A 25,049-nucleotide genomic window follows, 5' to 3' on the forward strand; every position below is an offset into this window, starting at 1 on the left:
GCAGGTTCAGTTTTATTGTTAGTATTTTCATTCTACAGCCTTAAAATCCTCTTCATGCTGGGGAAGCTTCCAGCCAGCTGCCAGGCTGGGCTCATGCTTCCCTTTCCTTGGCTTCAGACTTATTTCCTGCTAGGAACGTGAGTTTGGGGAGGTTTGGGAACTCAATGCGTCTCAAGTAACCCATGTGGTGGGACGCTTGCAAAGAAGTCTTAACCACATCTCCTGATGGCAGCCCAAGTCTCAAGTTGTGCGCGTTGTCCCAGCCAGCCATCCCCCACCATCCAGGAGCAGGACAACCAAGAGCGTTTTGTCCTCAGCCCTCTCCTCTTTTGTGGTAGGACATCTGGTCTGGTCGTCCAGGAGAAACGCACCTGACAGTAGGGTGAAAGATGGCATTTGATGCGACTTGACCCAGTAGTTGCTTTGAAAATGAGGATCTGTACCTTGAACTACCCTCAAAAGCTAAACGGAAAGTAGTGGGACTTGACAGCTCAGAACTGGGAAAAAACATCCCAAATGAGTGGGTATTTTCCGATTTTCACAGTAATTGAAGAATGTGAGCATTACAGGCATATCAGAAAAAGATGAAGACTGATATTCCTGTTACATGAAAGATGCAAGGAAAAAGATTTAATTTCATAAGCTTTTCTTTTTTTAAATACAACACAAAAAGGGGAGCAAAAGCCTAATTCAAAAAAAAAAAAAAAAAAAAAAAAAAAGATAGATTTAAAGGTTACCCCTAGAGACATAACAGTACAATAAAAAATACCTGGCTTGAAAAGTTATTTCTGCAAAATCTGAATCCAGCATGACTTGTTTTACACATAACATATAAAGGTAAACAAGTCTCATTGTAGGACTGAGGTTTACTAATTTACAGGATTTCTTAGTAGCAATCCTAGTCCCTAGCAAATAAAGCCAGGACAACCCTGCTCAGTGTAATATCAAAGGCATTATATTAGAACCTAGAGCATACACAAAGCAAAAAAGAAAAAAAAAAGAAAAACAAAGTGTTTTTTTTGGTCATAATCTTGAACTCTGTTTTACTGAATAGAAAGAGACAACTCCTCAGGTTATTTAGAAACATGCATTTTTCTAGCCGTATCAGCCATTCTCCAGTTAAATTCTGGAAGTGCCCTTCACACTCCAACAAGGGGGGGCGAAGAGGTCAATGCACTTTTCCTTGAAAGTTCAAGAAGATTCATGTGTCGGAGAGGAAAGAAAACAAAGAATCCCAGCAGAGATTTTTCTCAGGAAAGACACACAAAACTGGGAGAAGCTGAGTCTTCGGAAGTGACAGAGGCATTTATGTGATGGCCATCCACTCTGACAGAGTCCTTCACAGCACCCATGGCTGTATCGGAGCCATTCCGTTGTGTTTAAAAGTCCCACATAACAACCACACTAGTTCTAACAGCATACAGAATAATTACAATGATAACTTATTTCAGTTTCCAGGAATTTTGATTTTTAAGGCCTTAATACAACAGTAACACAAGGAGTTCCTGACACCCAATGTCTTGGCATATCCTTTGTGTACAAGTCTCGAGTTATGTTTTTATGTGGTCACTGAATTATGTCTGGCAAAATGCTTCTCATAGAAGCAAGGAAATTAGGAAAACACTACAGAAACAAAATGAAGTTATAGTGAAATTGTTCTCAATTGATTTAAATGTATGCTATTTTTCCTGAAAGGCACAAAAGTTAAGAGTTTGAATTTATTAGGAGAGTAGGGGGGGAAAAAAAAAAAAAAAAAAAAAAAAAAGCACCACTCAGTAGAAAAAAGCACTACTCAGTACAAGCTTCTTCACACAGAAACACCACATTTCAGCCTGTGTGGAAAAACTTCAGCTTCCCTGGATCTGCTGTGATGATCAGAATTTTCAGTTTTTGCCAATTATCTTAACAATGTTACATATCTTAAAAGTAAGTCCACTGTAAACTGTATTTGGAGCATTAGTTCATTTCATGTGTGCCAGAAAGGAACCATTACATGATTTTCGATTACCACCAACATTGCCTGGATTTTAATTTGCAACAGAAATTGTAAGGCTAGATGTCTCTAACCAATCCTCCGAGAATGTTTTCACTGAAAATTACTTATTAAGGAAAGAGAACTTGAGTTTATGTGCATTTTTGGTTGGTTGCTATATGTTAATATTCCACAAGATATACATTTCATTTACAATACTTAAACTACAAAGTGGTTTTAAATTAATTTGTTCTCAGAGTTCTCATTTTGTGATTCCACTGTGCTCTCATTTTTTTACGTTTTCACTCAAAATACAAAAGTAAAAACAAAGCAATTTGTAGTTTAAGATATTCTTGTTCATCCAAGAGAGCAGAATCTTAAAAAGGACATATTAAAAAAAACCCTAACACACCACAAATCTCAAATAGTCAAACTTTTAACTATGTTTTGAATGTCAAGGCATGACATATAAATAGTGCTTCATAACAAATGTTTGTTTAAATGTTGCCACTTGTTTCTTTGCATAGGGAGTAAAGACAAAACCACAAAGCAATGATAACTCCTTATCTACACGGTCTATGATTCAACACTTTGGAGGCTGCAAAGAGGACAAAAGCAGCAAATGCTACCTGTCTTACTGCTGCTGAAAAGGTGGGGAAGCAGAGAGCCATCTTCCTTTAAACTCTACTTAATGCCATAAACCCACTAAATTAAACATACATTATGGCATAAAATCTCAATCCAGAGCAGAGATTCTGTTTTGTTAGGTGTCAGACAGGAAAACTGATAAAGCAGCAATCCAGATTTTTAAAGGACTGTGGGTTTTTCTTCCCCCCCCCCCCCTTTTTTTCAGAGCCAGGATAAGCAAACAAATACTGTTTCAGATACCCCTTCTGATATTGATCTAATCTGTGTGATCACATGAATTCATGACATATACTTGCACATCCAGCATCTATTTACTTATGCCGCACTGTCTAGATCAGTCCAACTTCTCCCACCCTCAAAGAATCTCCAAGATCTGGCTTTGTCTTTGTGGGCTGTCAAAAATTTTGCTTTCACATTATCCATCTCCCACTTACCTTAAATCTAATTAAATAAGTCAGTGCCAAAAGAGTATTTCAAACATTCCATTTTTGCTACACACTTTCATTTGCTGGCATCATTTTCCCAACTGTGCTACAACAATTTCTATAGTCCCTATCTTACAATTTAGTTTTTCCGTACATATCCATGTCTTTTCTCTTTAGGTCATGATCTGACACTTCTCTCAATCACTGATAACTAGCCTCTTCACTGTCTTGTGTACTTTTCCTACTATCTTACATCTTATCTCTTATGAGTAGAACATACTCTCTTAAATTAGCATGCAGAATTACTATCTCATATTCAGTCACAAGCCCTCCATTAGACATCAAGAGCAAGCTACACAAAGCTACTGGCTAGACAGGTAGCATAGTAAGATTTTCTTCATTCAACAGGAAAACAAAAAATATAGACTCCAAAATATGCAGTTGGCTAAATATTATTAAAATAACTGCAATATCACAGAAATCTCAAAGGAAGATCAGGGCTCCATTTTGCTATGGACCACTGGCAAGGGCAGACTGCATCTTATGTGTGATGCAATGTTAAGAAATCATATATAAATTTCATTAATATTAGTGATGAAGTAACATAAAGCAGCAAAAAACCCCAAGAGTAACAGCACTCCCTTGTCGAACCAAACACACCTGGTAAGCTAGAGGTGGAAGAGCCAGCTTGCCAGTCTTGACCTACACTCAGGGGAATAGGTCCAACAAAGTGCTCCAAGGGTGAATGGACTACTTAATTTTTATACATTAGAGTTTTAGTACAAGCTCACAAGAAACAAAAACACCTTCATATGTCCTCATTACTCTTTTAGTTATTAGCTAGAAATAGCATGTGTACCAGAAGATAGAAACAAGTATTTAAACATTAAATCATTTACTTCTGAAAGAGATATGGTTTGTAATACTATACATCTATAAGCTTTTTTTTTTTAAAAAAAGAAAAGATATTCAATTGATTACTGCATAGCAAAAAAAAAAAAAAAATTCCTACTGCTGGAGTAGTTTAGGTTCTAAATGACAGTCTGTCTTTTAACTTGAAGGAAAAAAAGAGGGCCTGATAGATCATATTACAAAAACAGGGCATCATCTTCTATATATTTATCTGCAACTTTAAGATTTGTATTTGAAGATGAAACATTTCTTCCCATTAGTGACCTAAATAGAAACTAAACAAAAAATAACGTACACTTAATCATTCTAACAGTCCCCAGGAATCAGATTCTGACTGCTATACCTGATGTAAAATGCCTCCATTTTACAGTTGGGACAGAATAATCCAACAAAACAGGGCAGGCTATTGTCTGAATGACCAAAGAGCAGCTTTGCAAAGAAGGACCTAAGGGTCCTAGTGGATGGGAGGAACAGAAGTCAGCAGTACATCCCCGCAGCAATGAATGCTAACAAATACTGGCCTGCACTTGCAGGAGAATGGCCAGCAGGTCAAGAGAAGTGATTATTCCCCTCTATTTAGCACTCGTGAGACTGTATCTGGAGTACGGTGCCCAGTTTTGGAGTCCCCAGTACAGGGCAGACATTGACACACCAGAGCAGGTCAAGCGGACGGCCACCAAGATGGTCAGAGGGCTGCAGCACATGATGTATAAAGGTCTGAGGGAGCTAAGTTTGTTCGGCCACGAGGAAAAGGGAATATAACTGCTGTTTTCAGCTACCTGATGGGGGTTATAAAAGGCGATGTGGCTGGACTCTTCATGGTGTACAGTCAAAAGATAAGAAGCACATTTGACAGCAAGGTGAATTCCAGCTAGGTTTAAGGAAAAAGATGTTCACAGTGAGGGCAGTCAAGCACGAGAAAAGGTTGTCCAGAGAGGTTGTGGAATTTCCATCTTTGGAGATGCTCAAACTCGGACTGGACAAGGCCTGCACAAGCTGATCTGACTCTGAAGGAAGCCCTGCTCTTTTTAGCTCCTTTTAATTAGGCTAATATTATACTATCCTCAGTATACGGCAAGTATTGCTAACATTGGGATTAAAATCCACACACTGTGCAGTCGTGTGCCATAATCCACCTAGCTATTCTTTCCTCAGCAGTTATACACTGACCCTCTTATTTGGCCGCCCCCATTGAATCCCAGGAAAACCTTTCAATCACTACATTTTCCTCAGGACTTCTCTTGTACTTTCAATGCCCAGATGCAATTGTCTTAGAGCCTCCTCATCCCTGACACTCACTCCCTCACTCATTTGATTAGCAGGCATCACATCACACATTTAATCTGACTTCTGAAAAGCAACAGCAAGAACGGCAGTGCAGTTGTTTAAATTCATTTTTCATATTCTTTCACTTGACAAAAATGTCAGAATTTCACAAAATTAGTTATTTTCAAGTTATCCAGTCAGTCCTAAAGCCTGCTTTCTAGTCTAAAAGAGACCGAAATCTAACAAATCAAACAAATTTGATTTTTGTAGTTCCATGCCTAACATTTTGAGCAAAATTTTGCCCAAAACTAGATGCTTTTGCTACTGCAGGCAGCAGGTTAACAGTGGAGGGGGGGAAAAAAAAACAGTCCCCATTTCAGAAGTCACAAGAAAACAGTTCTGGATGTGTACTACATTGTATGGATTTTAGAGGGAAAGAACACTGAGGAAGTCATCATAAACAAGTTAATTTTTTTCCTCAACATTGAAGTTCAACTTACAACTTTTTGTTGTGCTTCAGTTTCTCCCACCTTATATTTTTTCTTAAAAAAGCGTACTTGATACAATATTTTGTTCATAGAAACAAAAGTGAAACTTTTGATATATGAAAGTCCACATATAATCTTCATGAATCAGTGACATTTCTTTGAAAAATATTTTTACATTTCAAAAGTCTCTATCACAAATATTTGAAAAGATACTTTAAGCAATTATAAAAGTATTTTAGATAATAACTCAGTATAAAAAATATCTATCTTTATTAGGTTTACTACTTCCCTGAATTCATACTTATCCTAATGCAGAATTACAAGGAAGAAGGTAAATTAGCGGACTTGATTTTCTGAAATACCAATCAAAATACAGTAAAAAAGAGAACTGTGTTTAAGAGTTGGATACTCTTAAACTGATTTCCACAGTAAAAGCCTACCCTACTGAATTTATCATAAATGAATCTGAGACAGTTTTCTCTCTGATAAACCTCAAGAAGTAATAGATCCAAGTGCTGACAGTAATCTACACACTTGTCATACACTTCTCTCAGGAAACTTGCCATAAGTGCTTGTGCAATTCTAGAAATAGGTAAGAACAAATAGCAAATATGAGCATTCTGCCACTGATGAATTCCCTGAAAATATCTCAGCGGGATTTTTTTTTCCCTTTTTCTTGATCTGGCACATAACTGAGGACATTCCTTAAATTACTTTTTCATGCAATGATAATTTTCTGCCAGGATACACGAGGATTTCTAAACATTGACAGCAGTGCTATTTATAGATCTCAGGACCGCAAAAGCACATTCTTATCACTGCTAACATTTAATCTCAAAGCAATGCTATTCTTTTGTATGCTGACGCTACTTGCATATTGCATCAACCCAGAAGTACGAAAATACTGAATGTAAAAAAAAAAATAAAAAACCAAAACCAATATTAACATGAAAGCAAAACTGCTCTGCTCAACAAATTTTAGAAGCCAAAATGGTTATATTTTTGGAAAACATTATTCAATAAAGGAAACCTTAGTTTAACGTTCCTTGATGTTTCAAGTTGGGTTTTTCACTAGTGTCTCCTGATAGGCAATGAATCTTCTCAAATTCATCTTCACGTTGTCAAGAACACAGAGCTGATCTGCACTATATCCTCCTTTGCCTTCTTTTCGCATCTGTAAAACCAAGATATATATACTTTACTAATATAGAAGTTTTTTTCTTTTAGGTCGTCTAAGCTTATAATAATTGTGTATATGTCCTTTAGCAAGCCATGATACTCATCCCTCTTGAGAACTCCAAAATAACATGTTCATATGCATAGACACAGATTAAAGATTAGCAATACACACCACAAGGCATTTTACTATAATACAGCATCTCTGCTTATATCTGGCCATAATACTACTGGCATCCTACTTCAGTCATAAATGTGAAACATACACTTATTTTCTCTATCTATTTTAATAAAAGACCTTGCATATCTAATGAATTAAACAAGTGCAGCACTGTCCGTTATGTACTTGAAATGTACAGTGCTTGACTTTAAGACTATGAAAGTCATTCCATAGGCTTCATCTGAGTAAAGAAACAATGCATTAAAGGTTGTTCTTCAAGTCAAAGACATTTAAAATTACAGCTTAGAAGTTTTGTTGTGTAACTCTTGAAAATACAGAATACATCATCCAGTTTAATTAACCAGCAACAGAACAAAAATGCCCAGCCACAACTATAGCAAGCTAAAAACAAAAGACGTCGAAGCAACTTCAGAAGGGAATTCTTCCTTTTCCTTTCCCTCCAAATTAGCTGTACCTGGTCCTCCTCCAGAGACATCTAAAGGATTCACTTTACAATGGTTTCAGAAAAATACTGTGATTTGGACATCAATAATGCTGATGGTGTAATGCAGATGTTACACTGTAACCTTAATGGTTAGACGAACTGCGAAGTAAGTGTATTTGCTTTCCTCTAAAGCAGATTAGCAGAAATGTCAGTGCTTTACTTTTTCACCATTTTATGAAGGCATATATTCCTGATTAATTGTCTCATCTAGCAGCCCAGGTCTCAAAACTTAACCCACATTGTGTGTTCAGACCCTGAGCTGGCTGCATTTGATGCCTACCCTCATTTTGAATACTGGTTGAAATTCTTTCAGTGCTGGGAGCAACTTAATCTGTACTGCTGCCTTTTCTGCTTCTTTACCATCTGCAAACACATCAAAAAGTGCATCCAAGGCTTCCCCTGCTACTACAAGAGAAGATTCTTTCATAGCAACCTCAAGAAGAAATTTTCCAATCATCTGAAATAAAAAAGAAAAATTGATTTTCAACAGTGTTTAAAAAAATTGAAAAAAGTACCAAAGGAGTTTCAGGCTTGAAATGAAGTTTGCTTTTTCACCTTTAGTGTTTCAGCTGTATCTTCTGCTTTTGCCAGGACACTGCCAGAAATTCCAAGGATGCTAACTACATTCACTCTAACACTGGCATTGCTGCTCTGAATACCAGCTTCACATAAAGCGATTAGCTGCTCAGGAGTCATACACTGTTTAATAAGGAAGAAAACACATACATATTTACATTTCCATGGAAGCTTCCAAGTAAGACATTTGGATCATTTGCTTCTACAGAAAAAAGAGACAAACTTGTAACAGAGAAGCAGTATTCCTGTATTAAAAAAACATGAATCCTGAAAATCTAATGAGCAAGAAAACAGTTAAACTCTCCATTTCAACTTTTTAAACCATTTCTTCCAGAACATAACCAATGCTGTCACAAAGCCAAAGGGAAAAAGTTCCAAGCCCAAAGGTGTTTTCACAAATTTAACTAGCTCAATAGCTATTTCCAGCTCATTACAACGTACAATACAGAAACTCATTTTCACAGTTTAAAGCCAGAAAGGACCAGCAGACCTGGTTATTGCATCTTGTATAACAAACTATTATGCTTCACTCTTATATTTAGCTCACTAATTTATGTCCAACAAATATTCTAGAAAGACAACCAGCTTCAACTGCATGTCATCAGCCAATAAAGAATTCACATTTTTGGACACTAATTTAGTAAAAGTATATATACACATATATATACATATATATACACACATACACACACATATATATATATATACACATATATATACATATATATATATATACACACATATATACATATCTTGTTGTTTCACCCATCTCAAAGGTGCCACCTGGTGCGTATTGCTATTTTGCTTTAAAAAATACCTTTCACTTGTTTACATGTTTTGAAGGTTATATATAAAATAAAGTGTTCCTAGCAGATCCATGAAAAACACAGAGGTTGAATGCTGTTAAATCTGTACTTTCAGTGTCTACAGTTACAGGAGTTTAGCACTTCATTTAAACAGTTTTGTTTCAAAAACTTTCCAGCACAATCTACAAATCTACAATTTGAATCTACCAGAGCATATGAGTTTGAAACCTTTTACCTGGGAGATGTTCTTTGATGCCATCGTTTGTAAGAGAGCCCTCAAAGCACTAGTTATAGCTTCCAGGAATTCTGTGTCTTTAGGAAATTCTGTCAAAGAATTGAACCCAAAGCCAAAAGTTAAACAGCAAGATGAACGATATAAGAAGCTAAGAAATAGGAAATCCTTAATGCCTTAATTGTTCCTCCAGGTGCTACCACAAACCGGAAAAGCTAGATTTTCAGATGCTAGCCTTAGTAGGTTGTAACCATAGAGATTTTTTTGAATTCAGCATTTATTGTACCTGGAGTTCAGATCGCAGTTATTTATGGTCCTCAGTTTCAGACACATTCCTGGTCAAGACACTTATGTGACCTAACATATGGTACAAAACATCGCAGTCAGAACAGAAGCTTAAAAACCACGTATCACATGTTGGCCACAATACTGTAACTAAGAAAACTACAGGAGTTAACTGGGTCTTTAACTGCCTTCCTATGTCTTGCAAGCAGGCTTTTTTAGACTGGACTGTTTCCAGTTCATGTAAAAAACATTTTCCTACAGTTCAATAACCTTTCAGAAATGTACAAATCGAACACTGCAAATTACCACTCATTGATATCAGCCACCATCTTTGATGCATATTCTAGATTTCTTGAAACTTTTTATTTTCCCCTAGTGTGTTCTTATTTTCTGGACTATTCCAGAAGCAGAAACTCTTGACAATTTAATGCATATCTCCTTTCCCATTTAAGCAACTAGGTCTTTATGCCTTTTGTTGACCTGTAAACCACAGAATTTCTTCTAACCACATGTTGGTATCTTATCTGCTATATCTGGCAGTTTCTGTTAGATAGCATTTAACTATTAAAAAAAGATAAAGTGCTAACAAAAATGGACATGAGCCGTTAAACTAATTTATTATTACTCTCTCTGTTCAGCTGGCCACTTCTCAAGTTTCATCTAGGAACTTTCTGACTATTGCTAAGTATAACATGTAGGTCCTTGTAATCCTGTTCTTCAAGCATGAGACAGGCAAATATTTTACATACACTTCTTCACATATGTCTTCGTATTTATTTTCATTTCCTGCATTTTAGTTTTTCAAGCACTATGCTCTCATGAAATACGCTCTCTTAGTCATAATGTTCCCATAGAAAGATCACATGCTTTTAGTATGACTTTTTGAGAAAAGAGTGTGTTTTGCAGGCAGATGCATTTTCAAGCATCTATTAATGCCATGTTGAACTATACTACAGGGATTGAGAACTACACACATCACACCTGTGGCTACACATGAAGACACTTGAAAGAATGGAAGAAATCCCCGCTTCTCAAGCTTCTAAGAGACTGGAAATGAAAAAGTAATGCATATACTAGATTTCAGCAGATCTGTCTTATGAAAAAGATCTTTTTGTCAGTTTCGAGAATCAGCAGTTTTTTCCAGACTGCAGAAATATCTATGTTTTCTTTGTAGAGTCACGCCACATAACTGATCTCAAAACAAAACACATTATTAGAATAGTTTTGAATGAAGCAGCCCATTAGGGAACCAGATTGTCAATCTGGAATCAGGTGCTTACATTTTTAAGTACCAGTATCAGCTTCTCTAATGTCAGTAACACACAGATCACAGAGTAAAGGGTCCAATGGTATTATTGGAACGATGCTAATCTGATGTACGAGATGACAGGAGGTAGCTGGCAAAACTAACTGCTGCCTATCTGTACTAGACCACTCATTAGTATTGATACTAGTAGATCTATGGGGAAACCATCGCAATACTTCTGCGAAGTAATGTGTCTTGGAGGAATTACAGTGGATGCATTATAGCATCCACCAGGATATGTTTGATATTCCAAAACAGTGTCATTTTTAGAAAAATGACATTATCAAATTTATTGCCTTCACCATTCAAGTCAGATCAACATCACAGCAGGAAGTCTGATAAGCAGCTTTGATATTTAGTCTTAAGAATTTTGCACACTTTCTTATTATAAGTATATATTCAATAAAGCTATACAATCACATGCATAATGCATATCCTGGAGACATGAAGGCTGCTCTCTTTCCTATCGTAATAAGTATGCACATTCTGGAGACTTTTTACAGCAACCATTTTTGATAATTTCCTAAGATTCCAAGAAAAAAAGTCATGTAAAAGACTGCTGGATACCCTTCATTTCAGATGGCTGTTTAGGTTAGTTGGCACATTTGAAAGGAAAAATGTCTCGTCTTCTTCATGATAAAATTGTTGATTGGTGAAGAACAGCTATTATCACAAATATGATATCAAGCGAAACAGTTCTGGTCTCACAGCAAGGCAGGGTTCATCCATCAGCTTTCTGTTTGCACACACAGATGTAAAGCATATTCTTACATTAGGAGCATGCTTGCTCAGGATGCAATCTGGATAAACAGATTACATCAGGATACACAGTTTTGTCAGCATGTCTCCAGCATTCAGTACCCTCGTTTTGAAGACCAAGGGTATAAAATTAATAAAATGGCATTAAAACCACTTAACAGTATGCATGGTCATCTTGTATCTATATGACATAGGTCAGCAAGCCCTCTTTACTAAACGGCTTACCCGTTTTAGAAAAGACTAGCTGTGAGAGATGCTGTGCAAGTGACTGAAGCGCTGAAGCTCCTCCGAGACAATCCACATCTGACACTAATAAAATGCTGTGGAGACATGTCAAAGCTCTACACTGCACTGTGTTCAGTCTGAAACAAACAAAAAAAAATGCACTTAGCAGATCGCTTCATAAACGAATGCCAACATACAAACAAGAATCTTGAATTAAGTAAGACTGTGATCCAGTGTGCAGTTTACACAAATATTGGTATCTCTTTATTGAAAAGCACTTATCAGATCTGCATTATCCAAATCTTTAAAGTAATCCAAAGATGGACAATCCCTCTAAGAGTTCGGTAACAACTGAATATACATGAAAAATAGTAAGAGAGACAACAAAATTCCTACTTTTTAATTAATGGTTTCCAAGATGGATTGTGCATACAGATGTCTAGAGCAACACTGTTCGGAAAAGCAGTTTTTTCAAGAATCTAGGGGGAAAAAAAAAGGTTTAGCAATAAAGTTTTGATTTTGGGGGTGTTTTTGAAGTGCACAAGGGAAAAATTAGAAATTTTAGTTTAATGTCAAACATATCTCAAACTACGTATTTCATATATGATTTTCTTCAAAGCTCTCCATGCAGCAGAAATCTCACCTGCTGAAAATGCCAGAAACTTCCTCAATTACTCATATATGATGCAATTATAGACTGGGTTTAGCATAGTATATTTTAAGTATCCAACTGTACAGAACATAAGGTAATTTTCTAAGTCTCTCCTTTTTTTAAGATCATCTTAGATATTCTGCTACAGAATGCTCAGATAGCTGCACAGCCCAAAGACCTTGCGAGAAAACTTACCCCGCTTGTTAGTAAATACAAAACCCACTGAATGTTATTCATCTCACATCTTGACATTTTTGTTCAGAGTTCTATCATACCGCTGAACCAGCGTAATAACTAGTTCAAATGAGGAGTTTTACCTTTACAGCCCCGAGGAATAATGAACAAAACAATTCTGAAACAAGAAGAATTTGAGTTCTCACCAGTGTCAAATGTTGTACTTCAGACATCATGAATAGAACAGGGAAAAACAGGAGCACGCACTTTCCAATACTGACTAATACTGCTCACATACATTACCTCCACCTCACTTAGCTAGCACAGAAATTTGGCAGCTGTTCTTCTACTCAATGTTCCCTTTTTGCATTTAACCTTTTTCACGTCCAAATCAAGAAATAACCTTTATAGTTTTAAAAAAACCAAATAAACAAAAAAAAATACATCAGGATTCTGAAACATAAGAACCTTCTATTCCAACTTATATGAAGAAATTATTTAGCTCAAATCAAGTCATGTGATTGTGCTGTATCTCAAGGACAAAAAAAAAAAACAAACAAAAAAAAAACCCAACAAGCTAAGGTAATTTTGAAAAGATCTTTCCAGCTGGATTGGGATAATTTGTTTGTCTGGCCTGGGATAAAAATCAGGCACAAAGGAAAGATTGTATTTTAGTCCCGATGGATGATACAAGACAATACCTTCTTTGGAATGAGGTAGTTCAGAAACGCTGAGTTAACCTCATCAGAGAGGCACAGGGGTGACATTAGCAGCCCACTGCCCTCATTGTATGAATTTTCCATAAACAAATCACTTTCATCACTGCTGGAGAGTTCCTCCCATTCATCGTCAGAGGGATCTGAGAATAGAACATAGACTATTAAATGTAAGAGCACTCATGCAATAGGTACCCCACATCTGAATTATACTAGGCACCAGCTCTTGGTTTAAGTCTTTACAGTCTACTGCTCCAACAAAGTCAACACAAAACCAAGTGCCTTTAAGCCACAGTTATAAATATTGTATCATTTTTAAATTGTTTTATTACAATACTAATTTTACATTCACTCAGGGAACAAGTATTCTTATGAGGGATGTTCTCCACATGCAGACATTTCACTCACTGGTGTTAACTATGCTTTGCTTAAAGATATCCAAAAGATGTAACACAAACATTTCATGAAGCGTTTACTAAGATTTAAAATTGAATTGAACCAGTCCAATTTTCACAGGTGAATTCAGGTATTCAAATACACCAGTTTAACTTAACTTGTTTTTCCTAACTACTGTAATCAGTTTAAGGCAACTGTTTTCTCCTGCAATACTGAGACCACAGACAGATATCATCTTCTGGCACTCACTGAAGCAGATGAAGATGTTACTGTCCACACAGCAAGGCCAATGAGAAGGAAAGCATGACAGGCAAAGCTAGCCAGAGCCATCCAAATCATCTTTGTTCGCCATTTCAGGTAACACACTTTATACAAATTAAACTAGGTTAAGGAACACTTACATGATTTACTCTGCTAGCAGATCTGTAAGCTCAATACTCTAAATCTGGGGGAAGGTTGAGGTAATACTACCACCTGGCACAGATACTGCAAAATGAATATCTGCCCATGGCTTAAGGCTGACTTGGCCTGACAAGCACAAGCTAAGTTGGTCATTTATATTTAAGCCGATACATCTATGTCCACAGGGTTTACACTGATTTATCTAAAGTTGTTTTAAACCTGGTTACATTTTAACTGGTACAAAATTGGTGTGTACACAAGTCCTAAGTCTACATGTTGGAATGATCCTCTTCATTGACAGATGAAAGTTCTGCCTGCGTAAATAGGTCAGGATATTTAACTACTGTGATGAAAAAAGCTTATATCCACCCCCATCTAATTTGTCTGCCAACATACATTCATGTGTGATCCAGTTACTGTAGTAACTGTACTGCAATGGCCACACACTTTCTGTGGCAAAATCAAGGTAAAATACATTCACTTAAAATATAACAGAGGTATAAATGAATACATCTCACCAGCACTGTGCAGTAGCTTAAGAATATACTTAAAGGTGAAGAATATATTTAAAGGCTGTTTATCTGATGCACATTAACTCATTAAGCTGTGGTTCCCTGATCACACGGGCAACTTTTTTTGCTTATGGTAATATCCAGTTAATTCTGCAACTGTAATACAATGGTGTTAATAGCCTTTGCAAGAGAAAACAGTTCTGCTTTATGCACTGCCATCCAAGGCCCTGCTCCACTGTGGCAGTAAGCATGAAAAAAGCAGGCCCTTCCCTCTCCCCCTTCAGTCAAACTCTTGCCTCTTCTAAAAAAAATTCCATCTGCATGTTTACAAAGCAAAGAAAAAAATTCTTCTTTGAAAATTAAATAAAAATCATATTAGCTGAACATGCAATTCAGCAACAACAAAGAAAACAGCAGCTAAATCACAGTTCGCAGTGAATGAGAAGACACAGAGCAAAGCAAAAACTGGACTCTAGAATATTAGCCCATACCTAAGATCAGATTTATTCCATATCAGATGGAGACATGGGAGCTTTTCCAATGGCAAACCCATCTTAACTAGTGCTGGTCACCTATGGCCTACAAATTGGACAGCAATGCTGGAGTCCCCCAACTTCCTTCCCGTGTCAGCGTTAATGGGGCGAGCTCCCCGCCTCTCCTCCCAAATGCCAGCCAAGATTCAGTAAAACATCTCTCTTGCGAGTCTAGTCATTTCCCTTAGTTCTGCGGCAAGCTGAGTGTTTCTATGAACTCAGCATAATGGTTAAAGCTATTTTAGTCCTCACACAACTCAAAAATTAAATGAACAGCTGCCTCTGGATTCCTCTTAATTTCTACAGACTAGATTTCTGTCTGCCCATGAATGGGTAAAGTACTGTAGTGAAATACAACACAATCAACCTTACATTACATTGAGTGAATGGCAGAATATGCAGCTTATCCACAAGAGATTTTCCAATTAAAGGGGAGAGCTTATGAATTACAGCTCATTAGATGAGAAATGCAGTTATGAAAGGAGCTTCATATACTAGGTGGAGAATTTCCTTGCGCTGTAGAAGAAAAAAAATCACCATTGGGAATATCTGGGTATTACTGAGTTTTTTATTAGAACCTGAAAGATCTACTTACAAAGTTATCTCCTACACAATGACTTTTGCATCAGGCTCAGGAACTGTACTAGCAATTACAATTTCCAGTTTTGTTTTTTTTTTTAAGCAGAGTTTGAAAATCATTTATTTTCCTGATGATTTGGACAAAAGCTATCAAAACCGAATATCAGAGTTCATAGAAGATACAGAGTATCTTTTTCCTAACCTCCTCTCAGAGCAACAGCTTTTCTTTTTCCTCCAAGAAAGCTCATAAAGGTGAAACTCTGAACAACCAAACCTGCATTGCTGTCAAGAGTTCCATGTAAAGCTGTCTCTCCTTCTCCTTTTGCAAGACTTGTAGTATCAAAACTAAATCCCAAACAAGAAAAGCAAATTCTGCTTCAAAAAACTGATGCCCCAGTCCTGCAACAGGATTCAGTCACATTGTATCAAATTAACTGTTAGACTATGCTCCAACTCAACAAAAAACTAGTTATAATACGTTTTACGAAATTTCTATTCTGCACAAGTGGTTTTTCATTTGTTAAACACAGACACGTTAGATGAAAATCTTACTCTAATTCATACACAATTTGTAGTATCACAAAAATATACTTAAGTAACATTATTTAAATGAGGAAAAAATATATACATAAATTAGTAATATTAGTAATACACTAAATAGTAATATAGCATTACTGTCGTGATTCTCAATCAGATGAGGGCATTAGGGACCATAAATCTATATGCATTCACGCTCAAAGGTTAAGATCACCAAATAGCCAACTAAACATGAGCTATTCCAGAAACAAAAGACCACACAACACCAGCAATAAGAGATTCCTACAGACCTTCGCTGCAGCACATGTTAACAATGATTTCCAGAGCAGTCTGCTGAGCCATCAGTAAGGCTGTCACTTCTTTCAGCTCCCACTTATCAGACTAAAAAAGGAAAAAAAAAAAAAAAAAAGATGAACCAAATTTAATTTTGGAAAACAACATTTCAGGGCACTTTAAAGTAGCTAGGCTGTCAGTGAAAAATACAATCCAGACACCAGGAAATACCATCCCATCCCAAACCAATTTATTTTTTCACAAGAGGCATTAACCTGTCATCTTTATTTCTATTTGATGCTTCAGCTGTACCAGTGAACAGTTTTTACATTTAAAAATCCTATCTGCACTAATGCCATAATGCAAAGGAATTACCAAACTGTAAAGTCCTAACAGAAACAGAAATACTTAATTCTGTTTTTCTTTTTTTCCCCCGTTTTGTGCATGCAATAGTGAATGCATTTGTTAAGCTCTCTGTGGTCTCTACACATGACTTAACGCTTACAACCATTAGACGTCTCATTTACCTTAGGCAGCAATCAGGAACTTCCTGTGCTAGCTGTATGTAAAGGTGTCAGATAGGCCTATACTTTCCACTAGAAGAATACAAGGAAACATGCTTTTCTTATCATCTGTGTTATGCAACTTGACATTTCAACCATTTGTGATGAAATTCTCCATGTTCAGCTTTGAAGTTTTAGCTAAAACAGTCAAGTCATTTGTGTGAACAAAATCAGTAACATTATTAGTTAGTTATTCTGGCTAACACTCAGCTAAGAACAGGTCAGATGCACCTAGCTCTCTGAGAGCCAATCAGTTATACTCACTGGAAGTAGGTCTGAAATGTCATTTTCTCTTCCGACTTTTCCTTTTGATATTTCTTCCATTTCATCATCTTCACTCAAAACACAGTTTTCTATAACATCACTCATGTTTTCCTCAGTTTCTGCCTCGGCAGCAAGTTTTAACCTGTTTTTTTCAGCTTCATTCATACGAATAATTGTTTCACCAGCATCTACTTCTAATGATTCTGAGAAAATCTTCAGGATTGCATTAACCATGCTTGCCAGGCTGCCTGGTGGAATGGTGTCCTTGATATTCCAGATAGTGCCTAAACATGAGACAGTTGAAATATGAAAATGATTAAAATACTCAATTCGTAGTTCTGTAATAGCCATTTATTTCGTAAGGACACAACCTCCACTAGTTAAAATACGCAGTGCTTATACTTCAGTACAAATCATAAAGTCTTTTCTCTAGAGGCTTGCATTTTTTTTTCTGTTCAGCATTTCATATGCTAATCTGTCTGTTGTGCCCAGACTTTAAGCTCAAGTAAATTCCAGCATGTAAGCATACACAGAACATTTATATGGGGCAATCTTGATGATGCTTTTTACCTCAGATAACAAACCCATATGAGATAACCACTTTTTAAGGATACTCAAAATTAAACCAATTTCTTGCACTCCAGAACGAAAAAAATCAGCCTGGCTGATCATCTGAGGTAGAAAGAGGAATGCTAGATAGAGAACCTGAGGTAATAAGCCTATGCTTGGTAAGATCAAGACAATTTCTATACTATTTATTATTGACTCATCTTATTGGTGAAAATCAAATTAACATTAAAAAAAAAATATATCATGCTAAACAGGTACTGAATTCAGAATCAAGTATTTGAGACAGTTTTAAAACTAGTTTCGGATATTTGGGGTATCTTTCACTCCGAAACAGAGGAAACAAAACGTCAAGAGGCAAAAATAACCTTATGAACAATCTGTCCAGGCTTTGCTTATAGCTAGTGTTGGGATAGCATGACGATTAGATGTCAAAATGATAGCAGAGTAGAAGCTTAAGCCTTCTGCCTCCTCCCTTGCTTCCTGCGCTATCCATCACAAAACAAATGAATCTTCTAAAACGTTGTACCTGCTATCAGCGTTCTCAAAAGGATATGCTTCATTGTGCTCTCCGGACACAACATAACAGTTTCCAGTACTTGTTGTGCAGAGGAACTGAACGAAGAAAGAAGTTCGGGATTATCCTCTGTTACTGCCTGTAAGCAGTTTGCTGTAGCAAATAATAATAAAAAAAAAAATTAACAAACCCAATAGTAGCTTTCACTCGCCTAATGAGAAAGCATCATCTTCCTGAAAGCTGGGGTAATGAAACACAAACACAGGAAAAAACAGCTTGATACACTACCATATTGTAATGATATGACACTGGCCTTCACAAATTGTGTTTTACGTTAAAAGACGTCCTCTGGCAGAACTGTAGGTAAAATAGGCGAGGACAGTACCATGTCAGACACGGGACTAGCCATATTAATTTCAGCTTCTCAAAAATCAGTTTCTCCACTGGATATTGACTAGGAAAAAAGGCAAGAAATGTGGCAAGCACATACAACAGGAAGACCATTCTAAGACTATAGTAGCGATACTACTAATAAAAATATGTTCAGAGTGAAAGGAGCGGTTCCTTTTCCCCCCCCCACCTCCAAATTAATTACATCCTCTGCTCTACAAGAGAAACTCTTCATTACAAAAAACAGAAAACAAAACAGAAGGACAGCCTTCCTCAACGCCCTTTCTTTCCACAAAACTTTTCCTCCCATGTAACCACCAAATTTGCCATCCCCCTTTGGACTGAAAACAAGCACAACAGATGTCAACTTCTGAATGATCTGCCACTCAGAAAAGAAATTTAAAATTTTATTTTCAGTGTGAACTTTAAGTAACACTAAGGCAGGTGCTTTATTCAATGGTTGTTACATCAGTGTTACATTCGTATAACAAAGAAAAAAAATCTTTAGATCCTTATCTTCTCTTTTTACCACTTACCTACTGAAATAGCCAGATCCACATTTGTGGAAAATTTCTTCATATAATGTAATACAGCCTCCAGACACCCTTCTTTATTGAATATGGATACTGCTGTATTGTTGCATTCACTATCATATAAAAAAGATTAATGAAACACTTTTCCCAGGAAAAATTTACTGTAATCAAATTTTAAAGTAACGTGTACTCAGCATTTCTAGCATTTGTACTCTAGAAACCCGCCTAAGAACTACACATTAGTCTCAAAGCTATCCTTCATTACTGAGGGTACGGTGAACCTCTTCATAAAGTGGGGGGAGGCTGGAATATCCTGGATACTTCTGAGCAAAGCTGGCTTCTGTTAGCTACTTCTTCACACTTTGCCCTGGAGTTTATTAGCCCAAACACAGTCGCATGCAAATGGAGAGACCAGCATGAGTGCAAAAGGCAGTACAGCTTCCAGCTGTAAGCCAGACCAGGGCTTTCTGCACCCGTTGAAGCCTTCATCCACAAACCCACTGATAACAGAGAACAGGCTGTTGCCTCTCACATCTAAGTACTCCATTACTCTAGAAAACTGATTGCTACTTGACGTTCAGAAATGCATGCTGAAACAATACAAAATGTGCCATTCAATTAGCTAACTAGTCGGATTTGTATTTCTTCATATTTTTACAGCTATTTCCATTTTTATGATTGAACATTAATACAAGACAAATTCAAAGCATGAGACCTAACTAGCTATGCAGCTCTTCAAAGATTTATTTTTTAAAATATTACAGCTCAGCACCAATACCAGCCCAAATTTTATCAGTGCCAAACTTAGCAGTGATGCCAATGGTTCACTATCATTGCCACAGAGTTCAAAATACAGGAGTGATTTACAGCACACTTTAAGACCATGGTCCTGTTCCAAAGCACTTACATCTGCAAAAGCAATAAAGAAATGAACCCAAAAATGGATAGTTGAGTCAGAGTTACAACAAGGGGTCATATATTCTGCATAAGGTGCCGAGCAAGCAGTTTCTATACTGTTCTAGATTTCAGTCATGAAAAAAACAGATTTAGAAATAAGGCCTCAAGCCAGCAGCCATTCCATATAGGCAGACATACAGGCAGCTCCTCTGAAGTACTGTATAGTACAAGACAAACTCTGTATGGACCAAAGTGTGTAATGACATGGAGCTGTTACAATACTGAATCAAAATCACAAGAAAACAAAGTTCAAGAACTTTTAATGCAAGTTTGCATTGCTTCAATGTTCATAGCTATACTTGTATTAATAGCGTTGCTATTTCTCTTTGCCCAATGTTTCTAATGTAAACTACTCATGGAACTATTCACATTCTTTGTCACATAAGTAGATTTGTATCAGTGCCTGAGTCACTAAGGGGTAGTCCAAACACTTAATTTAAACTTTGAGAAGACCTGCACAGGGAGGAAGTTAAGAACTCATATTCCCAGAGCAATGGAGTCCACTGATCAGAAATTTATCTTTTCTGTCTCCCATATTACAATAAGGATCTACAGAAACTACACGCAAGACCACAGAACCCAAACTGTACAAGTGTCTTCAAAGAGACTTTGACATAACGCTTTCAGAAAACAGCATCAGAATTTAGGATGAACAATCGATGGAAATAAAACTGTCACACTCCTTAAACAAATGACCAACTTCTAAAATCCTTCACTTACAAAAGTAATTTACAACAGAAGAAAACAAACGCATTTCAGATCAGATGAGGACTCACCATTTATCATGCAAAGCCCACGTAGGAGCAACACGATCAGAAGTGAGAATCAGCAACTGAATAATCTTTCCCTGCAAGGAGAGCTATTTCTCTTCTGCCTCAACTATCATGTAAAACTTTTTAGGAGCAATCTAATTTAGTTCTTCTAAGAGGCCAATGTTAACACAGAACTTACCACACATTCCACAGCAAGTTAATAGCCTCATTGGCTATGTCTTCAACATAATTTTTGTTCATTTCTCTGCATTTCTTTGGAGAGAGCTGATTAGCATCCAGTCCAGCGCTACACTACAACCAAATAAGAAAACTGGGGTTGGGAAACAAACAAGCCAAGAGAGAAAATGAAAACCTAAAACTTTCAAAGCAGAGGAAATTTAGAGATCTCTCATCAAGTGTTGAATAGCAGCAAACCTGACTGTTTTCCTGTTCTCTATGAAAACTGGGCCACAGTGGAATTGAATCATTGATTTTTTCCCCTGGTAAAAACAGTACTTGCTCTGCATTCAATAGTCTTCCAAAGCATTTTTTTGCTAAACGAATACTTAGCAAGTTTAGAACCGGAAATGCTGCTTCTTGTTAGTACCATTTTTATGCAATTTTCAACAGTTCTAATCACATAGACTAATTCAGCTTTGTATTTTGCTGCGCTTCACAACAATGCTACTACCTGCATTTTATAATGGGGAAGAAACATACAGACAATGATGGTATTGCTCAAGGCTGCTCTTATGAAGAGCAAGGAGACAGAACTCAATGCAATTCCTAAACTGCACTGCAACATCTGGACCAAACAAAAAAAAAATCAGTACGGATTATTACAATAGCAATAACTGCCCAGCTATAAATGAATACACTGATTTAGACAACACCATTTACTAAAAAAACCTCACCAGAAAAATGATGCAACATAAATGTTGGATCTGAATATTGACCGACAGAATAGGCTTGTCTTGACTAATATTCAAGACTAAAAGTCTCCAGATCATTTATGCAAAAATCATCCTAGGCAGCAAGCATCATCACAGACCCCTATTAGTGGGCCAAGAGGCAGAAACAAGTGTTTGCTTGAAACCGCTAAAATTATTTCTGTACTATTATTTAAGAAGTTGCACAGTAAGAGTTGTAGCAGTATAAGTTTACTTAGCAAATCCTAACGATATAATGATGATAAGATGTCTTCTATGAATCCACCTGGCTGGTATTCAAAATGTATGGCATTTACATTCCTAAAGGTAAAGAAATGCTATTAAACCTACCAAAAGGTTCTTTTAAAGATCTTGTCTTGAAAATAGCTACAAAAATTGAACTATTTTTGAGAAGAGGATAATTCAATGACTAGAACAATTTTAAAATCAGAATAAAAACAAACATACCTCTTTCAGAAGTGCGACAAGGGGTGTCATGATGTCTTTTGTCACCATGTCATCGCAGACTTCAAATCCTCCACAAGCACTGAGATTTCTGGGAAAGATCAAACACTTTGGATCAGATACAATACCTTCTATGAATGTTTCAAAACAAAAACAACAAAAAAAACCCACTATGCATTTAATAACTTTTTCTCTTAAGGCTATGATCCATTTTAAAACAAAAAGTATCTGCTTAATCAGTAACTTTAGTTTTCTACCTTTCTAACAAAAAATAAGTTTGGTGTTAGAAAACAAAACGGATTTCACTTACCCACTTACCTGAACTAAAACATGACTTCTGTCAGCTAATTACTCAACGAGTATAAGACACATCACAAATTAGCTTTCTGAAGTAAATGCTAACTTTATATTTTTGTACATGTAATGGAGGTTGTTGGCCTGAATGCTGAACGGCAACTCAAAATAATGCTGTCAAATATTTACAGGTTTTCTCAAAAAGCTAGCTATTTGCATTTTCTAACTAATCCATTGCTCCTGCAATGTTATCAAGACAGAAAATACTGTATCAACAGCATTCAAACATTCTGTATTGCTCCACACAACAGTTTTTTTCCTAACTTATGGACAGAAAACAATTCATTCCACTGCAAGCAGGTAAAACGGTAGTAACTAACTCAAAGCCTGACCCTGCTGCGAAAGCCTCGCGGTACCCTGCTGCAGCGAGAAAGGCCGCTCTTCTGTGGATCTCAACACCATGATTCACACATATGTAATCATATCAGAGACGAAGCAAGAGACTGACATTCCAGCTCGTGAACTCTAACAGCAGAAACCCACCCTTTTATTTACCATGCCCAGAGTACCTTGTTCTAACCCTGAGTATCAATAACTGCTTACCGGAGAGCCCCCGCAGCTGTCTCACGAACAGCTAAGCTGTGGTCCAGCAACATAGGCCCCAAGCACCGGACAACGTCTCTCTGCAAAAAGGCTGGGATAACATGCTTCTGCTGCAACAGCTTGGAGATACTGGCACAGGCATACTCCCTCACTTCAGCACTTGGATGCTGCAGCTGCAGAGACACAAAAGAGGCAGATTTGGGGGAAGTGAAGCTGGAAGATTTTACTGAGTGAAAAAAAGTGATTTGCCTTTTGATTTGCAGACCACAGCATTGTAACTCCTGTTTTATCACTCCTGAACAGAATCCAGAGCTTTTAACGTCCATAAATACTTTAATTCTTCACCTGTGCTGTGTGTGTTAACTACATGACTGGACGAATCTTATTCCGGCTGTTCAACCAGAGAGCCACTGTTTAGGTACAGATTTGACAGGAGCAATACCTCATTTCTAGTTTTGATGACCATGCTAAAACGAAGCGAATACACACACAAGTGGGGAAAAATACTATCAAACAAGTATAATGGATGTAAGAAACGGTACTGATAAAGAAAGACTGAAGAATTAAAAAAAAAAAAAGGCAAAGACATAATAGTCTTCACGATAAAAACACCTCCATAAAGATGACAAGGAGCAAATGTTCTCTCTGTCCACAAGACAACACTGGCTTGCACTGCAACAAAGAAATTCAGTTTGATATTAGAATTGCTAACCATAAAAACAATAAAGCAGCAGAGCTGACTACACAGAAGGTTATAGAGTTTCCTTTATTGAGGAAGGTAACAGAGCAGGTAAAGGTCTGCAGAACAGGGTGGGATGAGAGTCAGCTCCTGCCCCACTGAAAACAGATAGAGAAGCCTCAATACGTACCCACTCCTGCATGCATATATTTCTATACTTATTTTTGGCTTTAAAAAGTCAGTCTGCAAAAATAATGAAGCAGTGACTTGTTCAATCAGTTCAGTTCAGTGAACCAAGGGGGCTTAATTAAAGGAAGATGGAGATTTTTACTTCTGACACCAATTTAACACGTGCGCATGAAGGCTTAAAATACCATTTTCACCAGTAATGCTCAATCCCCAAACAGAGGAACACGGCGAGCAAGCGGCTAAGCCCAGCCTTTCGCAGCTCGGTACTTGCTGTGAGTGATTTCTTTCGTGGGGGGCTGGGGGGTCTTGGGCTCGCTGCCCGCCGGCGAGCACCCGCCGCGCCGGGCGGACCGGAACCAGAGCACCGCAACGCCCCGCGGCGCCTCCGAGAGGATGCGATGCTCTGCCCTGCCCTGCCCTGCTCTGCTCTGCCCTGTCCTGCTCCGCTCCGCGCCCGCCCCGCCAGGCCGCGCCGCCGGGGCCGCCCCGCGCACTCACCTTCTCCAGCAGCTCCGTAGCCGGCTCCTCCCCCCCGCCGCCGCCGCCGCCGCCGCCGTCCTCGGCGCCGCGCCGCCGCCCGCCGCCCGCGGGGGCCTCGCCGCCAGGGGAGAAGGGCGCCCGGCGGAACCGCCGCGCGCGGCTTTTCCCCATCGCCCCGCCGCCGCCGCCGCCGCCGCCCCTCGGCGCCGGCGCACACACGTGGCTGCCCGCGCACGCGCCTCACCGCGCCGCCTCCCCGGCCCCCGCCGCGCCGCCTCCCCGGCCCCGGCCCCGGCCCCGGCCCCGGCCCCGGCCCCCGGCCCCCCGCAGCGCCCCGTCTGCAGCGGCTCCA

The 25,049-nt window shown here is 38.0% G+C and overlaps 1 protein-coding gene across 1 annotated transcript; it reads right to left on the reverse strand.

Moving 5' to 3' along the window:
• Positions 1-1,068: 1,068 nt before the first annotated feature.
• On the reverse strand, positions 1,069-24,941 carry HEATR3 (HEAT repeat containing 3). Its single transcript, XM_064519572.1, has 15 exons — positions 24,716-24,941; positions 23,350-23,522; positions 22,456-22,543; positions 21,258-21,370; positions 19,353-19,462; positions 18,439-18,579; positions 17,343-17,626; positions 16,533-16,623; positions 13,269-13,426; positions 12,138-12,220; positions 11,742-11,878; positions 9,170-9,258; positions 8,108-8,251; positions 7,833-8,009; positions 1,069-6,885 (listed from the first exon to the last, which is right to left on the reverse strand). Exons 1-15 carry the CDS (start codon positions 24,866-24,868, stop codon positions 6,766-6,768), a joined length of 2,061 nt encoding a protein of 686 aa, XP_064375642.1. The 5' UTR covers positions 24,869-24,941; the 3' UTR covers positions 1,069-6,765.
• Positions 24,942-25,049: the final 108 nt, after the last annotated feature.

This window comes from Dromaius novaehollandiae, chromosome 13 (assembly GCF_036370855.1).
Source record: "Dromaius novaehollandiae isolate bDroNov1 chromosome 13, bDroNov1.hap1, whole genome shotgun sequence".
In the NCBI taxonomy this organism is placed as follows: Eukaryota; Metazoa; Chordata; class Aves; order Casuariiformes; family Dromaiidae; genus Dromaius; species Dromaius novaehollandiae.